Here is a 23,271-nt window from a genome sequence, read left to right as displayed (position 1 = left end):
AGTTCATGAAGGGATACTTGATGGTGTGGTGGAGGAGTGACTGATTCTAGTGATTCATATGTCCAAAGGTGATAAATTCACGAAAATTTGAATATATTCTCATAACCACTATCATGTGGGGAGTGTATAACTGTATGTCATGTATTCTGCCCAAAGGTGATTATATGATTATGCATATAACTCTCCGGATGTGTACTTGTACGTCAAGTTACACAGTGCTCACATGATGCTAATTATATACATTGCTTGTTTTTTAGTCACATTTTTCTATAATTAATAACTCCACTATTATTGAGGTTTTTACTACTTCAAATTTTAAGTAATGAACATATGATTTGCTGCTTGGGAAAATAGAAATAGAATTTGCTTACTATCCATGAAACATTCCATTCAAGAACACTTGAAAAGTGACTTGTCTACTGACTGCACTACTAAAAGATGATGGAAGCTTTAGTGGCTTGAAATTATATCTTGTCTAATACTGAAATTAGGCTACATATGCAAGAACTTTTTAACATAATGATATATACGTCTCATATAAGGTTGAAAAAGTTGTTTCCAAAATTTTTCTGCCTAAGAAATAATCTCACACATGTCTAAAGAAAGAGTAGAAAAGTTGACAATGTTAATATTCTGTCTACTCTTAACAGTTAACAGTTATCAGTTATTTAAAGACTTCTATAGATTATTGTAGAAGTAAAATAACCGAGATAAAAAATAAATTGGTTAGAATTAGTCCTAAAGGTTGTCAAGCTTAATAGTGGCCGTGAGTATTTTGGCAAATATGATAATGCGGAATAGCTTAGAGGGTCATTTGTCAAATACTTAATAAATTATGGGATGGTAACTTAATTACTATGCCTAAAAATCCTGACGAAAAGATTTGGCTGAAAGACATAATTGCACCATAATAAACATGGTGAGGAGTATGATTAGTAAGACTAATTTATCCGGTCTTCTATGGGTTGATTTTTTTAAAGCAATATTTTCACATACAAAATGTGTTTCTTACTAAAGTTCTTTCATCAACTTCTTTTGAATTATGGACTGGACATAAATTACTTGAATTATATTAAATTTAGAGGTGTCATGCATAAGTGAAGTTATCTAATCCAATATTAAGTGTGTTGGAATTCAAATCTATTCATAATTATTTTGTATCTTACCCAGATTATTCAAGGGCTATCGATTTTATGGAGTTAATGAAAGTACAAGTATTATGGAATCACATACAACAAAGTTTTTAAAGTTCAACGTAATTGTAAATGATAGTTGCTCTCAGACTATTAAGGATAATAATACGATGGAGGTTACTGTGTCTTTGTCTTTACTTATACAGACAATTGTGGAATCTCCTATACCATAGACTAAACTTGTTGAGGTTCAGAATACTATTCTTGATATAGTTATGATAAAATTTCTTAAGCCTCTCAAGTGCATAATGAAGTGATTGTAACTTTACTCAGGAAATTTGTTAGGGAAAGACGATCAGTTATACCATCAGACTATATAGTCTATCTATGAGAGCATGACTGCAATATCCACTACGTGATTGATTTAGCGACATATATAAATGTTGTTTCTTATCCTTAATTAAGTATGTGATTAGATACCATAAAAGATGATAAAGTTTTCACTGTAAAAGAGAGGTGGATAGTTTATAGTAAATAAATAATTATTTCTTTCTAGTATCTTTTAAAGATTCTTTCAGAGTGAACATGGCTTTAATAATCTTTTTTATATGGAGTTACGCCAAATAGATATTGTCTTTTCAAATGGACATGAACAAAATTTATATAGTGTAACCGGAGGATTTTGCAACAGATGATTCAAGTAAACTTGTGTGTAGACTGAAAAGTCTTATTCATGGTCTTAAGCAAGTTTCCATACAATATTATTAAAATTTCATAATATTGTTATTTCATTCAATTGGGTATATATATAATGCGAGGTCAATGAGAGAAAATTTATTTTTCTCATATTCTATGTACATGATATTTATTCAATATACATCAATGCAAGCCAGGAATTACTTCTGTTGTTAAGGGTGATGGACCGAATCCATTACGTTGTCATTATTTAAATATTGAGAAAATCTAGTTAAAGATGTACATTGTGTCAGTGCACTTAAAAGTATAATGTATGCTCGAATTTGCACTAAACTAAATATCATCTTTGTGACGGGACTTCTAGGCAAACATCAATCAAATCCATGACGCGATCACTAGGTTGCTGCCAAGAAGGTTTTAAGATACTTAAAGAGGACAAAAGATTATATGCTCATTTATAGACATGTTCAATTCTTGTAATTAATGGGGTATTTAAAAGTAAAATTTACTTGCTGTTAGGATGACATGAGATCAATAATGGAATACATATTTATGTTATCAGGAAGTGCAGTAAATAAAATTCTATGTCAAACAGAGTTAGTAACATTCTTTTGAGTTGTTACTTGGGCTATTAGACTTCGGAACCTCATTAAGGAGTTGACCTTTTTAACTTTATAAATAGACCCATTTGTAGTACTATTTATTAATAACAAATATCTCAAGGGGTCTAAATATATGGCAATCAAATTTTTTACCATAAAGAAACGGTACAAAAATGTGACGTTATAATATCACATATTTCCACAAATTATATGATTGGAGATCCACTAACTAAATGACTTTATTCTTCTATTCTTAAATGACATGTCATTAATATAAGCTTAAGAGCATCATGAGATGTTATTGTTTAGTGAGAGCTATTTTGGCTTTACTCTAATAAAGTTTATATATGTATTTGTTACGGTTAGTAACGGTTTGATATGTATCAACTTTTGCATTTAATAAAATATTTTTGAATGTGTTGTTATTATGTTGAATACATATTAATAAAAATATCAAGGTATTGTATAAACCTTGAGTGGAGGCTAGGGCCATCCGGTTATTAGCCTTGTGCATATGCCTTATTATACATAAAGAAATGTGAACCGTAAAGACAATGCATATGTGGGTTCATTGGAACCATAAAGACATTCTCTAGTGGCACAAGTTTTTTGTGACACTTAAGATAAGAGAATGGTGACTGACAAATGGGATCTATCTATGAGAGAAGTTATCCATTTGCCATACTACCATATTGAATCCATATTAATAAAGTTGAAAGCACTTGTGACCATGGAAGGCTCTGTGTGTATACGTGAAGTTACCACCATGATTTGGTGTTTGAGACTTTATGGGATATGATTGATTATTAAAAATTATCTCTAGACCAATGTGCGCACTTACAGTATGATTTCAATTAATATAGTCCGAGTGGGAGAATGTAAGAGTTTTCCTAATGTGTGTTGGAGAAAACTTCCTTGAGTGTTTTGAAGTTGACAAAACGTTTCCATCAGTCTAGTTTGAAGACTTGCAAACTCTTCCATCAAAGTCTGAAGACCTCCGAACTGCCAAACTCAAGACTCAAAGTCTATCCCCATTAACAGTTTATAGACCGTCGAAGAAGGCTTATCCAGAACTGAGTATTTCGTTAAGGATTTGATACTATCGACTGAAGAAGATCTCTTGGTTGGATATAGCATGTCGAAATCCATTATTCAAATTGAGTTGATTCAGGTTTGGATCCGTTGATTGGCAAAGTATACTTAGAATGTTCTACTTATGAAAACCTAGATCCTAACTGTATGGGCGAGCAGAATTGGTGGGCTATCGTCATACTCCTTAAATAACTCGAAATCTCCCTAATTGATTCTGTCACACGGGTAGATTGGAAGAACTCCTTTGGTAAGTACCAACGGATGTGATGGCATGAAGGAGTATATAAGGAAGCTGTTCTAGTTGTTCGAGTGTATGCGCGATAGAAGAATTCCAAAGTTTGAAGCTCCTTGTTCTTAGTCAATTCAATTGTTGAGCGAAATCTTGTACTTAAAAGAGAGTTTATATCTTTGTGAGACCTTTAAGAAGTGTAGCAGAGTCTCTACACTGTGGAATCAAGGAAGAGCTTTACTGTAACAACTATTTTGATTCATAGTGAAATCCAACCAGTGGGCTGTCAGTGCGGAAGAGTGGACGTAGGCTTGGATTAAGCCGAACCACTATAAACCCTGTGTTCTTATTCTCTTCCCTACACTCTTTTACTTTGATCGTAACTCAATTTGTTTACAAGAGTCTAATTTCCTTTTCATAATCTATTGTTGATTAGAGTTGCACACTTCTCTCGGGGAAATTTGTTTTTGCACCTATTCACCCTCCTCTAGATGATCGTACTAGCTTTCACAATTGGTATCAGAGCCTATGTACTCTCTTAAGTTGAAGTGTTTTACTTCAGAGTTAAAGATCCATGGCTAGTATGTTAGCTCCAGGTCTAGTTGAAGGGCAAAACAATACCAGACCGCCTTATTTTGATGGAAAGGAATACAACATATGGAAAAACAAGATGAAGGCATTCCTAAGATGTGGCATCCCGAAAATTCAAGACGACCTCTAAGATGTATTAAAGCCCATGATTAGGTAATGAAATTACCTATGGTTTATGTTTTAGCCATTAGTTTTCTCTTAAGACTAAGTGTTATATGCTTATACTCATGAGTTTTTAAATTAGTATTATAGGATAAATTAATAAGAAGAATTTATTCTTGGCTATGTACCTCATAGATTTAATCCCTATAGATTAAATATTACAAGATTTTGGCCATGTGAAATTGTAAATTTGGAAGCTATAAAAGAAAGGAATAAAAAGTGAATTGTTAAAAGTAAAATTGGGATTTAATTAGGCTTGGGTTTAAGGCCCAATGGCATGGACTTTTAATGGGCCAAAATGGCCGGCCCATTGAAGCCCAAGGAGTGGCTGTCGTTGGCCACAAGGGAGGCCGGCCCAATTCCTCCAAGCCCAGCCAAGAGATGAGGCCCATTTTTGCATGAAGAAGACCATGTGCCTCTCCCAAATTGCCAAGTGTAGATCATGCAATTAGCAATCATTGCTAATGATGGAAGGAAAGACCATTAGGGGGGGGATAGTGGCCGGATTAAGTAAGAAAGAGAGGGAGAGAGAGGGCTTCATCCAAGCCAAGAGAGAGAGAGAGAGGGAAACCGATAGAGGAGGAAGAAGGAGCCGCTCGCCGTTCGTCCGCCCGCCGCCGCCCGTCCGTGTGCCGTCCGTGTGCCGTCGTTCGCTTGATCTTAGAGGCAAGTTAGGATCCACTTTCCACTCTTGCATGTGTTTCTTGCATGTATGTTTGGAATGGTGTTGATTTTTGGGTGATTAGGAGTGAGAAACCGAACCTAGAATGCTTTGTTTTTGAGATGGCTTGCTGTTTGCATGTATACTGCCCGACCCAGAATATTGTAGAGGATTGCATGCATATTTTGAGTTGGATTTTGACTTCGATTCCTTCATGAAAGTTGTAGAAAACATCTCAAAGTATAATATAATAAAATTTGAAACAAAAATGTTGAGTTTTAAGGGGGTGAAACCCTCCTCCTACGAAGACACTAGATCTGGAACTGTTTTGTCAACCTCTTGGTGGTTTTGTGTGTTGCATGTTGCTTTTTATTTAGAATCTCACTTGGACTTCTCCATGAAAGTTGTAGAGAACATCATAAAGACTAAAATACTCAAATTTGAGGTAAAATGAGCAGGTATAGCCTAGTGAAACAATTTTCCTTTGAAGACGGTAAATCTGGAAACACGGTACTGGATACCCGAGACTTCCTAGACCTATATGGAGACTATTATTTGAGAATCTTACTTAGATCCCTTAATTAAAGTTGTATAGGAACTCTTGGAGCAAAACATATCCAAATTTCAGAGGAAACGAAGAAGGATAAGTAGGCGAAACCCCAATATTTTGGAGATAGATAAACTGGACCGTTTGGTGCTAGAAACAGGAGCTTCGACCGCCTATAGAAAATTATCTAGAACGAATCTGGCCTACATGTCTTCATGAAAACTCTACTTTAGACTTTCGAATATAACCTCGTAAAATTTCAGAATTTTTGGATGTCATTAGGGTATTTTAATCGAAATATTTCAAAAACTGTGCAATCTGACTTTGTTCGAATTCTGCATGTTGCAATGTGTGAGCTATATCTTTTTGTGTGAAGCTCTTTTGGGCATGTGCTCTTCATGAAAATGTTACCTTTATGTCTTATCTAGTACATGCTCTGATTTTGTGATTTTTGAAGATCATATGGGTATTTAATTTGAATGTTTTCCAAAATTGTACAAGCTGGAATTTAGTAAAGTTCAAAGAGGCATGATATATGGACTATTCTAAGTTGTGTGGATCCCATGGATTGTATTGTCATTAGTGATTGTATCTTGCTGCATGTATGATGATGATTGGAAATGCATATAAGAATTAAAATGATGAAAGTGATCTTGGTTGCCATTGCTTTATGTGCCATGATGATTTTGAGACATGAAGTGAATTATGTTAAAGGAGGAAACTGTTGGAGAAGGATGATAATGCCCTGGGAGTGTCAGGATGCCCGGGATGGGGGGTGCCGGATTCCCGGATTGTATTGAGATACATAGCCGGATGGCCTCGGGAGTTTCGAGATGCCCGGAATGGTTGGGTGCCGGAAGCCTCGGGGTTTGTGCCCGAGGGGATGCCTCATGATGCCAGTTGGGATGCGAGATGCTCGGAATGTGGGGGTGCCGAATGCCCGGTGGTGTGTGCCGGAGGTTTTCTCGCGATTCCAGGTTAGGGTGCGAGTGATTAAGTAGGGGATGCAATTACTGATCCCGGAAAAGAGAGATGTGGTGATCGAATTGAAAGATAAAAGTGGAAATTGAATCATGCATATATGATATGATGATGATCACCTATGGCATGATGATGTGTGTGAGATATGATGATGATCACCTATGGCATGATGATGTGTGTGAGATATGATGATGATCACCTATGGCATGATGACATGCATGTATGATATGATGATGATCACATATGGCATGATGACATGCATGTATGATATGATGATGATCACCTATGGCATGATGATGTGTGTGAGATATGATGATATGGCATGACATGATGATGTGTGATGATCACATATGGCATGATGATGATGATCACCTATGGCATGATGACATGGCATGTGACATGCATATGATATGATGATCACATATGGCATGATGATGTGTGTGATATATGATGATGATCACCTATGGCATGATGATATGTGTATGATATGAGGATGTATGTACATATAGTGTGATTGCATATGCATGGTTGCAAGGTAAGTTATACTTGGATGCATGAATAGCATATACTATGATATGACTGAACTGTGTGATGCATTGAGTGGTTATTGGATCTTTTACCTGCTGAGTGGCTGTACTCACCCCTTCGAGGACCAACATTTCATATTAGAAGGATGCCGCTCCCTACCGTCACGCGGGGCACCTTCTATAGCCTTCCATTGGATGTAGAGGTAGAGTGTACGAAGATTGACTGCGTCACCATCCCTGGACTGACATTTGTGCGAGTGCGAGTGCTGGTTATGTACGATGTAGGCCTGGCCGAGGTCCCTGTCATTTAGGAGTTTCTGTTAGTTCATGTCCGCCGAGATGGAGTCTTTAGGGGGATGTTGCCGCCACCACCGCCCAACGCACCAGGATGGGTGTGATGGCCGCGTGAGGGTTAGAGAGCTGATGTTTCTTTTTGGGATGATAGCCGACACTAGTTGATGGGGGATCTTGCATGATCGTTTTAGAGGGTCGAGTGTCTCTTTTTGGGGTTATGGCCGAGTATAGCTAAAAGTCTTGGCCTTTCTTTTGATGTACCAACCCGAGAAAAAACTCATCATGAAAATATGTAAATAAAAGTGGCTCGGCTTTATCTTTTCCTATGGTATTTAGTGGTGTGCATTGTATCATGATTGTTGGAGGGAGAGATGGTGACATTAAGATATGCTTCCGCTAATACATTTTGCTGGGACGTTTTAAAAAAAAAATGACTATGAACTACGATGCTTCTACTAAGAGATGTAACTAGTGAACATTAGGTGTAGCAATAGGCAACTGTGGTGACCTTAAGTGGTTCAGGGGTGCCACATAAGATCAAAGGATCCTCTGGAATGGGATGTGGTAGACAAATGAATCATTCCTAAAGCTGCACCAGTCTCAGAAAGAGGAAAAGAAGCTATTGAGTCCAGTGAAATGACTCAAGAAGAGATAACCAAGAGACAAGCTCTTGATGCAAAAGCAATTTATTCTTTATATTGTGCATTATCTCCTACTGAATATAACAGAATATCTTCTTGTGAAACAGTTAAAGAAGTCTGGGATAAATTACACATCACCTATGAAGGAACTGATCGAGTGAAAGAAACCATAATCAACATTCTGCTCAGTCAATATGAAGTATTCAAGATGAAACCAGGAGAATCTATCGCTGACATGTTTAGTCGTTTTACAGAAATCGTGAATGGTCTTGAATATCAAGGTCAACCAATTTCTGGATCCATGAAGGTAAACAAGCTACTATGTGGACTGTCCAAGGATTGGAATCACATAAATACCTCAATAAGGGAGACACAAAGAATCATGCCACTCTCTGTTGACAAATTAGTTGGAACTCTTCGGTCTTATGAAGTGGAGCAAATCAACGAAGAAGAAGATCCTAAAGGTAAGAAATCCATTGCATTAAAATCTAATGATGATTATGATGTCATAGATTCTGAAGACGATATGGATGATGAAGAGATTGCTTTCATGATAAGAAGATTCAGAAAACTGAACAGAAAGGGGAGAAGATTCAATCCAAAGAAACAAAGTTTTCAAAAGCAACAGAATAAGTCAGTTGAGGATGATGAATCCGATAAAGATGTAGTCTGCTTTGAATGCAAGAAAAAGGGACACATCAGACCCAACTGTCCCCTTCTGAAGAGAAAGAAAGGAAAAGTTGAGAAATATCAAAAGGCACTTAAAGCAGAAACTTGGAGTGATATAGAATGTGAGGAAAGTAATGATGATTATGCCAATATTTGTCTCATGGCACAATCAGACTCAGATTCAGATTCAGACTCAGACTCAGACTCAGATAATGAAATCAAGGTAAGTAATTTAATAATCCCTACTAAAGTCTCAGATACATTGATGAATTATGTCTTCGTCTCAAAACCTCTCTCAAAAGGATTTCTGAACTTAAAAGGGAAAATTCTGCACTGAAACAACAGGAAAATGTTCAGAAAGAGAATGTCAAAAGTTTAGACAAAAGTGTAACTACTTTGAAAGAAGATGCAGACAATCTTTCAAAAGAAAATGCATTCTTGAAAAATGATATCTCAAGTATTTCTAAAAGATTTTCTATAGAATCTGAGAAACTTGAAAAAATTCTTTCAGCACAAAAACCTTACTTCAACAAATCAGGTTTAGGAATGACTGCTAAAACCATTTCTCTAATTGATTTTCCTAAAGTAAATGAAAGAATTAAGCAAAGACCTACAAGAGATTCTTACAAAAATCATTTTCAAAAAGTTTTTGTAAAACTTGTAGGCTGTAGTGCTCTTAAATGTTCTAAGTGCAATAGCTCATATCATTTTGAGAAAGAATGTCATATTGTTTGAAAGCCTGTTAAGAAGGTATGGGCAAAGATCGTATATTACACTAACACCAATGGACCCAAGAAAATATGGGTACCAAAGAAAGCTTGAGTTTCTTTTCTAAATGCAGGTCACTATCAAGAAAAAGGTTAAACGGTACTTGGATAGTGGATGCTCAAGACATATGACAGGAGACTCAAATTGCTTTATAAAACTTGTACAAGTTAATGGTGGAAAAGTTTCTTTTGGAGGAAATAGCAAAGGAAGAATTGTGGGATACGGAACTATAAAGATTGGAAGCCTCACGATCAGTAATGTTTCCTTAGTATAAGGACTCAACTACAACAGTAATGTTTCCTTAGTATAAGGACTCAACTACAACTTGCTGAATATTAGTCAGCTTGCGACACTGGTTTCAAAATCAACTTTCAAGAACGAATATGTTCAGGAACCAGTAAAGACTCATCTCAGTTTTTCACGGGGTGAAGACATGGGAATATCTACCTCTTGGATATCAAACCAAATGAAACCCAATGTCTTATCTCAATTCAAGAGGAAGCAAACTTATGGCACAGAAAACTTGGGCACATCAACATGAAGCAAATAGCCAAAATCTCAGCAAATAAGCTTATTCGTGGATTACCCAAACTGACATACCAAAAGTCTGATCTATGCACACCATGCGTGTTGGGAAAACAGGTAAGAAACTCATTCAAATCAATAAATCAAGTATCCACTAATCGTGTACTGTAGCTCTTGCATATGGACCTCTTTGGACCAACCAAAACTCAAAGCATTGGAGGTAAGAAATACTACCTAGTAATTGTAGATGATTATTCACGATTCACTTGGGTATATTTCCTAGCAAGTAAGTCTAAAACCTTTTCTTATTTTATAAAGTTTGCTAAAAAGGTCCAAAATGAGAAAGGGTATGTTATTTCAAGTATACGGACAAACCATGGAGGTGAATTTGAAAATCAAGACTTTGCAAAATTCTATGATGAATTTGCCTTTCAGCATGTGTTCTCTTCACCATATACTCCAGAGCAAAATAGAGTCGTGGAAAGAAAGAATAGATCGCTACAGAAAATGACTAGAACTTTTTTAATAGAGTCTTTTTAAGGCCTATTCTGGAGAAAACTCCCTATGAGTTATTCAAAAGAAAGAAGCCAATTGTTTCATATTTTCATGTGTTTGGATGTAAATGTTTTATATTGAAACATGCAAATGATCGAGTTGGTAAGTTTGAATAAAAATTAGATGAAGGTATTTTCCTTGGATATTCTATCATAAGCAAAGCTTACAAAGTATATACAACAAAAAAGACTCAATCTGTGGAGGAATCGATGAATGTCAAATTTCAAGACTTTATGCAAAATCAATCGATTCAAACTCAACTTGAAGAATCTGAACTTGCTCCAGACTCTACAAAGTCTAAATCTCCAAAAGCAGCTCAGACTTCAGAAGACCAGCAATAAATGATCATCGAAGATTCAAATGAGAAAAATGATCAACAGTCTGACAAATCAACCAGCAACTGGAAGCATAAGTCCAGTCATCCCAAAGATCTCATTATTGGTGATATTAATGAAGGAATTCGCACAAGATCCAAAAGGCGTGAAGAGTATAGTGTTGTGGCTCTTATTTCTAAAATAGAACCCAAAAGCATAGAAGAAGCTTTAACTGATGAAAGCTGGATTGAAGCTATGCAAGAAGAACTCAGGCAATTCAGTATCAATGATGTCTAGGAATTGACTCCTAAACCAAAAGGTAAATCCATCATTGGAGCTAAATGGGTTTTCAGGAACAAGATGAACGAGAAAGGAAAAGTCGTAAGAAACAAAGTAAGACTCGTGGCCAAAGGATATACGCAAAAAGAAGGGATATACTATGATGAGACTTACGCGCCAATAGCAAGGTTAGAAGCAATTAGATTATTACTTGCTTTTGCTTGTCATAAGAATTTCAGGTTATTCCAAATGGACGTCGAAAGTGCTTTCCTAAATGGATTTATCCAAGAGGAAGTCTATGTGGAACAACCACCCGGTTTTGAAAACCCAACGAAACCAGACTCTGTATTCAGACTGAAAAAGGCTCTATATAGTTTAAAGCAAGCACCTCGAGCTTGGTACAACAGACTAAGTAAGTTTTTAATTCAAAATGGCTTTGTCAAATGTAAAGTAGATACTACACTGTTTATCAAAAGAGAAAGCAAAAGCTTTTTACTTGTTCAAATTTATGTTGATGATATTATTTTTGGATCTTCTAATGAAAATATGTGCAAGAAATTCTCTAAATCTATGCGGGATGAATTTGAAATGAGCATGATGGGTGAACTAACCTTCTTTCTTGGGCTTTAAGTGAAACAACTGAAGGAGGGAACCTTTATGCATCAAGAAAAATATGCTAAAGAACTTGTCAAAAAGTTTGGACTGGAGAATTGCAAAAAGACTTATATACCAATGTCAAGTTCTTTGAAGCTAGACAAAGATGAAGGAGGAAAGAAAGTTGACCAGAAGTTATACAGGAGTATCATTAGTTCACTTCTTTATCTTATTGCTTCTAGACCTGACATTTTGTTTAGTGTTTGTATTTGTGTCAGATTTCAATCAGACCCTAAAGAATCTCATTTAAGTGCTGCAAAACGTATTATCAAATATATTGCCTCAACTTCAAATTTAGGTCTCTGGTATCCTAAAGAATGAGACTCCACTCTTCTTGGATACTCAAATGTAGATCTAGCAGGATGCAGAGTTGATAGAAAGAGCACCTCGGGCACCTGTCAACTACTTGGTAACAGGATAGTGTCTTGGTTTTCAAGGAAGCAAAGTACTGTAACTCTTTCTACGGCGGAAGCAAAATATGTAGCTCTTGGAAGTTGTTGTTCACAAATTCTGTGGATAAAACAATAGCTAAGAGACTTTGGAATTGAAGATTCATGCACTAAGATCAAATGTGACAACACCAGCGCAATCAATCTCACCAAGAATCCGATTCTTCACTGAAGAGCAAAACATATAGAGATTCAACATCATTTCATTAGAGATCATGTTTAAAATGGAGAAGTTTTGATTCAGTTTATTGATTCAAAGAATCAACTGGCGGATATCTTTACAAAGCCTTTTGAAAAAAATCAATTTAAAGTTATTCGTTCCAGACTCAATATCTTAAAGTCTAAGGAAGTTCAGACTCAGGGCTGAAAATCTAAAGATACTCAGACTCAGACGATCAAGATTTACGACTGTAAGTTACTTCTATTTTAGAAACTTATCTCTCAGATCAAATCTCGAAAAGGTACGATCATCTATCTGTAATTGATTAATGTTATTTCCCAATTTTCGTGATTATTGCAATCTTTCCTTTTCGAAAAAGAAGTTATTTTTGAAATGACGATTATCTAATTTTTTGAAAAGGCGGTTATTTTTTAAAAAGGAATTTTTATATTTCCTTTTACGACGTTCCGTATGCCTCGCTTCGACTGCCTTATATATTGTTAGTTCTTCTTCGTTTTACTCACAAAAACCCTAAGAGATGACAAATTTTCCACTTCTGTTTTCTTCTCTTGATTAATCCTCGAAAAGTTTTCATCTTTCTTGCGAAACAAGCTCGGAATCCCTCAAAGACTGTGAAAGATGTCATCTCAAAGAAAGTCTTCGAGGATTGTGAACAGGGGACCACAGCAAATGTGTGAGGGACCTACGCATTTTGATCTCACCGAGGAAGAAGAATCTCCTAGACAGCAGTAGAGCCCACAACATTCTCAGCAACGTCCATCTCCTCCATTTAGACCTCAGAATATTGAACATCGAGAAGAGGAAGAAATCATCGAAGATGCAAAACCCGTAAGAACTTAAAAGCCCACTTTTACTTTTAAGCTTTACCGTGCTTTGAAGAGGGGTGGTACTCATTTGAACTATATTGATGAATTTTTGAAAGATAAAGGGTATTGAAATGAAACCTACTTTTTACGCACAATGGAACGATTGGAAATTGCTCCTGCGGGGTCAGCAGAAGAAGCATTGACAAATATCCCAAGTGATCCACGTATTGGAGGGCTGAGTCAACCTGATGGAAATGATGATGATAGGATGTACACTCAATTTAAACCTAGAATGGGTGTTGCAGCGAAAATCTGAAACAAAAGAACAGATTTGTTTCGTTCGGAGAAACACAAGCAACTGTACTCTAAGTTGCTAAAGCGTGGTGTGATTAACCCTAGAAGTGTGGACTTTGATTTTCTTGATTCTCTTAATGTCAAGCTGCGAGAGAAATTCAATCTTCTTCAACTAGAACGGTTTTATTCTGAAATGACAGAGGCTCATGCTGAACTCACTGCTTACTTCTATTCAAATCTAAGTTTCTTGGATGTGAATAGATTCTCTTTCAGTGTTCGAGATCAGGACTATGTGGTTGACATTGATACATTGGCTGATGTGATTGGGGTTGAAAGAGGGAAATACCAACTAATCAGTGTGTCTATTGGTCGTGCGACAATAGAGCTTGTTCAGGATAGAACGATGGAAGGAAAGATTTCATATTTGAGGATGAATGCCTCAAATATTTTGCTTCACAAGATAGTGATCAACTGCCTCAGACTCAAATCAACTTCGAAGACCGATGTTTCAAACTCGGAGGCAAAGCTGATGTATGCCATTAACGCCGGCAAAAAGTTATCTCTTCCACACACTATTATGTTCCACATGTATAGATCGATGGTGAAGGACAAGGGCCAACTTCCTTACTCAGCACTTGTCACCAAATTATTCAGACATTTGAACATTCAGGCTCCCAGGATTCTTTGTGTTCGAACATGTGACCAAATAGTGGTGGGACTGAAAATGGTCTCTAAAATGCGTCTGAATGAACTTAACAAGGCTTTGGAGCAATTCAAGGTTAAAACCTCGGTCAAGACTCACCTAGTCTCTTCAGTTGCAAAACGGAAAGGGAAGGAGCCCATGGTTGCTCCATCCAAGAAAAAGAAGAGCACTCATCTTGGAGGATGAAGAGGATGAGGATGATATCACAATTTCTGCTCTTGCATTGAAGAACTTAAGTGATTTTGTTCCAGAGACAGAGGAGAGACAAGAACAAGACAAGGACGAGATCAAACAGAGGACTGGAGAGAGAGAATCATTGGAGAAAGAAGTAGAGGAGGAAAGGATTGAGGAAGAAGAAGAAGAGGGTAGAGGTGAACAAGAAGAAGCAGAGCATGAAGAGTACTTCTCACCGCCTGAAGGGAATGAAACAGGGGGAGATGTTGAGAAAAGAGGTACATCTTCAATTGCTGCCACTAGTGAAGGAGTAAGTCGTTCACCAGCAGATCCAGAAGACATCTATGCCTCTCAATTTCCTGAGGAAGGCCATAAGGTTTCATCGCCCAATCTACGTGATCGTGCTGACTTGCCATCATCTGCCAATACACCATCGATCGTCGAAGCGGTAGCCGCGATAATTCAGCAAACTTTCGCAGAGTGCTTGATGTTCTCTTGGAGATGCGAGGCCAAATTTATGCTCTGGGATGCGAAGTTCAGAACTTGCAAAATGCAGGTCAAACCTCTTCAGTTTCTTTGCATGATCAAATCCATGCCCTTGCTCTTCAATTTGAAGCAAATGCCAAGGGTGAAGATGTGGCTCAACTGAAGGAGGATTTGAAAAAGCTAGAAGGGATTGTCCAGTCAATGGGAGATTTCCAGCTTGTTCGTGTTCCAAAGCAATCATAATTCCATTCTCTTTTCATCTCTACATTTTTAATGCTGACAAAAAGGGAGAGAGATGTGGTCCAGATTTGAGATTTAAACTTTTGAGATTTAAACTCTTGACTTTTGTGTTTGATTGACTTTACTTTTGTGTTTGCTTGTTTAGCTGTGACTGGATTTGGATTTGGACTGTTTGATCATTTGTTTATCTTAAGCACTATTGATATTTCATGGCAAAGATAGTTGCTCATTTACAGGACTAACCTACTTTCTGTGGATGCAGATTTTAATGTTATCTTTACTAAGCCAATTATCTTTTGTGAGATATCCATATTTGCTTGAGTATTGTTTTGTAGGTCAAAGTTATCCAAATCTGTAGGAAATTTTCGTCACCATCAGAAAGGGGAAGATTGTTGGAGAAAACTTCCTTAAGTGTTTTGAAGTTGACAAAACGTTTCCATCAGTCTAGTCTGAAGACTTGTAAACTCTTCCATCAAAGTCTGAAAACCTCCGGACTGCCAGACTCAAGACTCAAGGTCTATCCTCATTGACAGTTTCTAGACCGTCGAAGAAGGCTTATCCAGAATGAGTATTTCGTTAAAGATTTGATTCTATCGACTGAAGAAGATCTTTTGGTTGGATATAGCATGTCGGAATCCATTCTTCAAATTGAGATTGATTTAGGGATTTTGGATCCGTTGATTGGCAAAGTATACTTGGAAGGTTCTACTCATGGAAACCTAGATCCTGATTGTATGGGCGAGCATGATTGGTGGGCTAACGTCATATTCCTTAAATAACTCAAAATCTCCCTAATTGATTCTGTCACACGGGTAGATTGGAAGAACTCCTTTGATAAGTGCCAACGGGTGTGATGGCATGAAGGAGTATATAAGGAAGATGTTCTAGTTGTTCGAGTGTGTGTGCGATAGAAGAATTCCAAAATCTGAAGCTCCTTGTTCTTAGTCAATTCAATTGTTGAGCAAAATCTTGTACTCAAAAGAGAATTTATATCTTTGTGAGACCTTGAGGAAGTGTAGCAGAGTCTCTACACTGTGGAATCAAGGAAGAGCTTTCTTGTAACAACTATTTTGATTCATAGTGAAATCCAACCGGTGGGGCTGTCGGTGCGGAAGAGTGGACGTAGGCTTGGATTAAGCCGAACCACTATAAACCCTGTGTTCTTATTCTCTTCCCTACACTCTTTTACTTTGATCGTAACTCAATTTATTTACAAGAGTCTAATTTCATTTTCATAATCTATTGTTGATTAGAGTTGCACACTTCTCTCGGGGAAATTTGTTTTTGCACCTATTCACCCCCCTCTAGGTGCTCGCACTAGCTTTCACAATGTGGACTACATAAATTAATATTGTAATTTACCGTTTTACGATTACTGTAAAACAATGTTGATCTAAGATGAGATAGAAGGTTTCTTAATTAGTCTAATATAGGACTGGCTAGTATGGGCCAAGTTGAGCCTGACCCATAATGAGGGAGTCTAATTAGAAACTCTATAAATAGTGCTCAAGTCTTTCCTCTAACCCTAATTCTCACATGTATCCTCATATAAAGAGTATTAACCTAGCGCTAAAGGGTGAGGGGACCATCTCATTGAGCCAGTGATACGAAGAGTAATAGAGGAGAATGACTTGCGCGTGGAACATCAATTTTCCACTTCCGCTTTAAGAACGATGGATTCCAAATCAGGTACGTTAATCTTTCTACTCAATTGTATTGTGTTCTCATTCTGGTTATGGAGGTCTTGTGGTTGCGCATTTTGCATCCAACACACGCAGACCTTGCTTGAGTCGCACGACCCTCACCGAAGGTCAAGCAACCTCAGCTAACAGCTGCTGGAGCCAAATGTGGCTCACCGGCTTCCATAGCCTTTCGCCAACTCTGGCAAAGGGCTTGAATTCTTTTTAAATAAATTTAAAAAAAACAAAAGATATAGTCGAAGTCCATTGTAATTTTATTTTTTTTGGCCTAACACTACTCGAATCTAAAGTCCACTTGCAAAGAGTTTTTACCAAATACAATTTGCATTTCTCCAAGGATTTTGGGTTTCAGCATTTACATTACACTTAAAGCTCATTTGTCAAATTGAATCTAACTCACCCTCAATCCAAGACTGCCTCCATCTGTCGCAAACCATTCTCGGGAATGGCCTGATTTCAATTGGGATTCCACGAGCACGTTCTATCTAAGATCACAGCTCTTTTCATTTCCCGAGGCCCGACGCAAAGTCTCTCTATGTATAAATGCTTAAACTCGGCCGGCAGAGGGGACCTACAATCATCTATCCCAGAGTATATAAACCGTCTTTGATTGGTTTAGGGACTTGAATCTGAATTGTTAATGCAAAAGATAACTCAGCTAAATGACAATGCAAGACTTCCATGCACCTTCTGCTGTATTGCGTGCAAAGTATTGACATCGCACAGCTGCCGCATCTTTCGCACACCTTTCTTATTTGTTCACACGGAGTGCAGAATTGCGTTACAACTTAGCTTCTGATTAAAGAATTTGCACTGTCCAATCTCTACTTCTCTTATGAAAGGGATTCATGTCAACGCGTACCTTCAAAACAACGAGCTGCTTGTGCTTTGGGACCATAGCTATCTTCCACTAGCAAAGCAAATAAAATCAAAGCAATAGTCGAAAAGAGTTTTGGCACATCCGGATGACTCCAGAGCATTTCTCTTTAGCTTTTTTCTCTCCACCAAATGTACCTGCACGCGTCTGATGCATCACCAAGTGTACCAATTAGAATTTTCGTTCTCTTGCTTCGTTGCTTATGCGCTGAATATCCCCGTCCTCGCATGAAACTCACCTAGAATTACAATCCTCAACTCGATTCAGGACTCCCTATATAAGACTCCTTTGCTCTCGACGTATTGCACCATCCTACAAGAGACAAGAAAAACATACTTGACACCCTCCACTGATCACAATCATTCCTCGTTCTCCATCTGCTGGTTGAAGCAGCTGATGCTACGGTAAATGAAATCTCCTTCCTCTCTCTCTCTCTCTCTCTCTCTCTCTCTCTCTCTCTCTCTCTCTCTCTCTCTCTCTAAGTTTTGTATAGTCTTTCATAACTTGGCTAATTCCGACCTACATATGTTGTGTAGCAGGAGGTGAGCGCAGATTCAGTCGAGAGTTCTGCCGCCAAAAAGATAGGTGAAATCTCAATTTAAATGCTTTTAGTTATGATGGTTTTGCATAGCTACTATGTAGATTGAGAAAACAATCAGCTCGGTTGATTTGAGAATCGAGAATAAACTGGAGCTCTGATTCGAGAATCGAGAATAAATCGGTGCTCTGATATCATATACGACAAATTATTTTCCCACGGATTGAAATTGTTAAATTATGGATGAATGACGTACACACAACATATGTCTTTATATTCAGTATGACATTTTCTTTTGTATCGTTAGTCCATGTTATTAGCCACGAGCTTCTCCTTTCCAGATTGCGGAGCGGCATGCGCCGCTAGGTGCCGGTTGGCATCAAGGCAGAAGATGTGCAAGAGGGCATGCGGAACCTGTTGTGCCCGTTGCAATTGTGTGCCGCCCGGGACCTCTGGTAACGAGGACGTGTGCCCTTGCTACGCCACCATGACCACTCATGGAGGCAGACACAAGTGCCCTTGATTTAGTTAAGCATCCACTGTGGATCTTGTATCATCTTGATGGATATATGCTGCTGCAAATAAAGAATGTAATTGATTAGCGTGCGTCTCCAGTAAAATAATAAGAATGTTCCTGTGTAAACCCCAATATAATATCGAAGTCTCTGTGTGTAGAGAAACAACAATAAAGAGTATTATGCTTTTCCGTGTACCTCTCTCTCTCTCTCTCTCTCTCTCGAGTTCAAATCATCGTTGCCATGTTCTTCACGAGGGCGAGTTTTTATATTTCTATGGTAATTCGGCACATATGAAATGGGTAAACTGTTAGATAACCGTTGCTTAAAAAAAAAAAAAAAACTGTTAGATAAGCAGCTATTATATCTAGGGAGGACAAGGCGGATGCTTAAAGATTCTAAATACAAATTAATCGGATAAGAATCGATAACTCGGTCAAAATTCTTAAAAAGATGACAAACTGTTGGTCAATAATCTTAGTTAATCCGCCAGTCAATCCACCAATAGTTAGGCCTAGATCTCTCTTTTGATCCTAGTTGGACCGCCACTTTCTAAATGATTTTGCATGAAGTCTGTTCCAGATTGTTCATACCCTGGTTGGCGATTCTTTTGATGACAGTGGTTGACCAAATAAACAGCTGGTCCTGCAACTCTTATTCAGCTGTCTTAATCTTTGCTTGCATGGAGGGTATGAATTCGATCGATCCTCGAAGGAACGTGGGCCGTGAAATTTTTCACGAAAGTACAGAAATGTCAACCGAAGTCGTAAGCCGATTCCTCAAAAATTATTTATGATTTTCATGCGAAGGACGAAATCCTGCATGCAATGCATGACGGTGGTGTCATCAGCCAGTTGACTTGCGAGTTGGTAGTCTCACCAAATACATATCCGCAATATATATATTAAAAAATAAATTAAGTATATGTGTATCAGAAAATATAAAAGTTACTTGGATAAACATTTATAATTTCCAATTGTGACTTTTTCACCTTCTCGATTTACTGTTCACCCTGGTGCTCTCAAGGCTGTTCGCGTGTCTACTGTTCATCGGGAGTGGTTGTTGTTGGTTCCAGCCACTTCAGCCGTCCGTTGGGGCTCTTCTTCATAGCCGACCTCCACCCCTCCCCGATCTACACTTCCTCTGAGTGATTTTTCCCGGTATGTCTCCTGCTGTCAGGAATCGCCTTCTGTGTTTTTAGGGATTGGGCTCTAGGGGTCGCCTCTGTTTGAATGGTCTCTTCCTCTTCTACGCCGGTTGGCATATTGGGCAAAGGCCCTCAAGAGGACCCCAAGGATGGTTCTGTTCCACCCCCCCCCCCTCTCGTTCCCCCCTGCTCGTTACTCTTCGGTTGCTCGAGGTACCCGAGGACGCAGCAGAGCCCGAAAGGTCTGCGCTCTTCTGGGTACTCTTCCTCCCCCTCCTTCGACTGTTAACGGCTCTAATTCATCTTTGATTCATTCTACTAAGGATAAAGGAATCGTTGTTGGTGGTTTTCCTGCTGCCCCGTCTCGTCCAACTCTTCCTCAGTGTGAGACAAGGCATAATGTGCCTTCATCCGAGGCGGGTAAGTCGTCTTTGATCCAAAAGGTCCCTTCCTCTGTTGATGCTTAGCCCTCAACTCTAGCATGGGCTGCTGTTACTCGCTCAGCTACTAAGGGTTAAAGCCTCTCTTATATTACGCCTGCTGTAGTTGATAACAAAGTTGTTGTTCAAATCTCAGAAGAGATCTTGCAAACTACCCACCCTAAATGGGATGATTGCTTAGTTGGTTATTACATTGGGAAAAGACTCCATTTTCAATTGACAGAGGATGCGCTCAAACATGCTTGAGGTAACCACCTAGTTCAAGTTATTGCAGTTGACCTGGGCTTTTACTTTTTCCATATTCCTGATAAAGATTTTAAAAGGAAAGTGCTGGAAGGGGGGCCAATCACTGTTGCCAAAATACCCCTTATTCTCCAACAATGGCACCCAATGATGGAGCTCAAGAAAGATTGCCACAAATCAGTTCCTATTTGGGTTCGCCTAAGGAATGTTCCCGTCAACTTGTGGTCTGCTTCGGGCATTAATGCCCTTGCGAGTGCAATCGGTAAGCCTCTCTTTGTAGATAACCGCACAGAATAGATGGCCATGGTTGCTTTTGCCTGTATCTACATTGAGATTGATGCTTTGAGCTCATTCCCTGAAGTTATTGATTTCATGCTGAATGGTGAGCCCCGTTTGATGGATGTCCATTATGAATGGGTGCCAATCTATGTCCGAGTTGTTGTTCGTTTAGCCATAGACGTGCTAACCCTAAAGCACCTGGGCCCCCTAAAGCTGGTTCTTTATCTGCCAAGGCCCTTTTGGCGCGTCTCTCCAGTGAATGGCATGAAGTTTGTGGAAAGCGAAATAATAGACCCCGTGCTTCGGATGTTGCTCCACCTCCCTCTCATACTATTGCGCCCCCTCCCTGTAGAATTGAAGTTCATCTATCTACACCACAGATGGCGGAGCCTATTGTGATTCCTCTGGTAAAAGTCAGTGAGGAAGGCCTTTCCCCTCCACCTGAACTCATTCCCGGTACCTCCCTAGCTCCTTCTCAACCTAGTCAACTTCAAGCGCCTGAAAGCTCAATGCCAGAGTCATCATCGTCCTTGGAGGATGAAGTTATGGATGACATCAGTTTTGGAGGAAGTGATTCTGATTCCCCCCTTGTGGTTGCTTCTTCCATCCTAGAGGAGCCGTTCCCTCCCCAGCTCCCTCCTAAACCTATTGTGGCTGTCCCTGGCCACTGAAAAGGTCATCTTCACTCTGCTTCTACTGATGCGGCCATTCCTCCGAGCCCAAAGCCAGTGACTTCCTCGGTGAAGAAACAAGGTGGTAAGAAACGGTAATGCCTTTCTTCCTTCCTTCTATGTTTTTTGGAGTTTGGAATATTAAGGGCCTCGGGACCCCCTTAAGCAGGCCGAGATTAGAAATTTTGTCAGAACCAATCACCTGAGTTGTGTTGGTATTTTTGGGACTAAAATTTCCCCTGCGGCGTTTCCCTTGGTCTCGGGCGCTCTCCTTCCGGGATGGTGTTGGAGCGCTAATAATGTTCACTCACCTAGAGGAAGAATTTGGGTGGGTTGAAACCCTGAGACTGCCTCTTTTGCTTTATCTACTTGCTCGTCTCAAGCTATCCACGACCGCCTGGTATGTCTGAATAGCGGTTTTTCTTTTATCCTCACTATGGTGTATGCAAAGCACTCTTTTGTCTTGAGAAGACCCCTTTGGGCTAACTTAATTCAGTCTAGTCTCCAAGTTGTGGACTCGCCCTGGATTATTGCAGGGGATTTCAATGCAATTCGGTCTGCTTTCGATAGAGCTGATAGATCCAACTATTGGATCCCGACGTTTAACGACTTTGGCGATTGTCTTAATCAAGCTTGGCCGGATGATCTCAGATATGTGGGGAACAGATTTACATGGTTAGCTTCCTCGGGTCCTACTCGCAAACAAAGGAAAATTTATAGGGTGTTGACTAACTCGACCTGGAACTCTATTTTCTCATTTTCTGATGCATCGTTTCTTTCTCTTGGAGTCTCGGATCATTCTCCTATGATTGTTAGGATTTTGCCTATCCCTAACACCCATAAGCCCTTTAAATTCTTCAATTTTTGGATGACCCATCCTTCCTTCTTTGATCTTGTGACTCAAGTGTGGGACTCCCCCTTCTCTGGAATGCCGATGTACATACTCTGTTGCAAGCCGAGGGCTCTTAAATGCAGGCTTAAACTCCTAAATAAAGAGGCTTATGTGGATATTTCAGCTAAAACAGCTGAGGCTAGGAGATTGCTCTCGCTGGCCCAAGATGCCTGGACCCACTCAACCAAGAGCTGGCGAATGCAGAAAAGGAACACCTACGGGTTTTCTCCGAATCGCGCCTTTAAGAGGAATCCTTTTTTAGGCAGAAATCCAGGGTTCGTTGGCTTAAAGAAGGAGATCTAAACACTAAGTATTTTCATCACTCAATCAAGAGAAGCCGCCTCCAAAACAGAATCCTTTCAATCTACAATGGGGACAATCTGGTTTCTAGTCCTGCTGAGGTACAACAGCTCTTTGTCTCTCATTTCCAAGCTCTCTTGGTGGCATCCCCCCCTTCCTATGTGCCTACAATTGAGGAGATCCGGGAAAAACTAAATCATACCCTTGATGATGATCAGATTCGGATTCTCTCTTAGCCTATCTCTGATAAAGAAATCCAAGATACCCTCTTCTCTCTTGCAAGTGGTAAAGCTCGGGCCCGAACGGATTTAATGTGGACTTCTTCAAGCAATCTTGGCAAATTGTTGGCCCTTCGATCTTATTGGCGGTTTGGGACTTCTTCGCTTCTGGTCATCTTCTTAAGGAGATTAATGCAA

The 23,271-nt window shown here is 38.9% G+C and overlaps 1 protein-coding gene across 1 annotated transcript in view; it reads left to right on the top strand.

Moving 5' to 3' along the window:
• LOC104448841 (snakin-2) overlaps window positions 1-19,080 on the top strand; it is a 30,930-nt gene extending 11,850 nt beyond the window's left edge. Inside the window, exons 2-3 of the mRNA XM_039315174.1 lie at window positions 18,370-18,415; window positions 18,710-19,080. Of these exons, the coding sequence (XP_039171108.1) occupies window positions 18,370-18,415; window positions 18,710-18,891 (228 nt within the window). The 3' untranslated portion in view covers window positions 18,892-19,080. The remainder of the gene's footprint in view (window positions 1-18,369; window positions 18,416-18,709) is intronic.
• Window positions 19,081-23,271: the final 4,191 nt, after the last annotated feature.

This window comes from Eucalyptus grandis, chromosome 6 (assembly GCF_016545825.1).
Source record: "Eucalyptus grandis isolate ANBG69807.140 chromosome 6, ASM1654582v1, whole genome shotgun sequence".
Taxonomy (NCBI): domain Eukaryota; kingdom Viridiplantae; phylum Streptophyta; class Magnoliopsida; order Myrtales; family Myrtaceae; genus Eucalyptus; species Eucalyptus grandis.
Note: the sequence above shows the minus strand (reverse complement) of the source record. Positions and strands in the feature narration are given on the sequence as shown.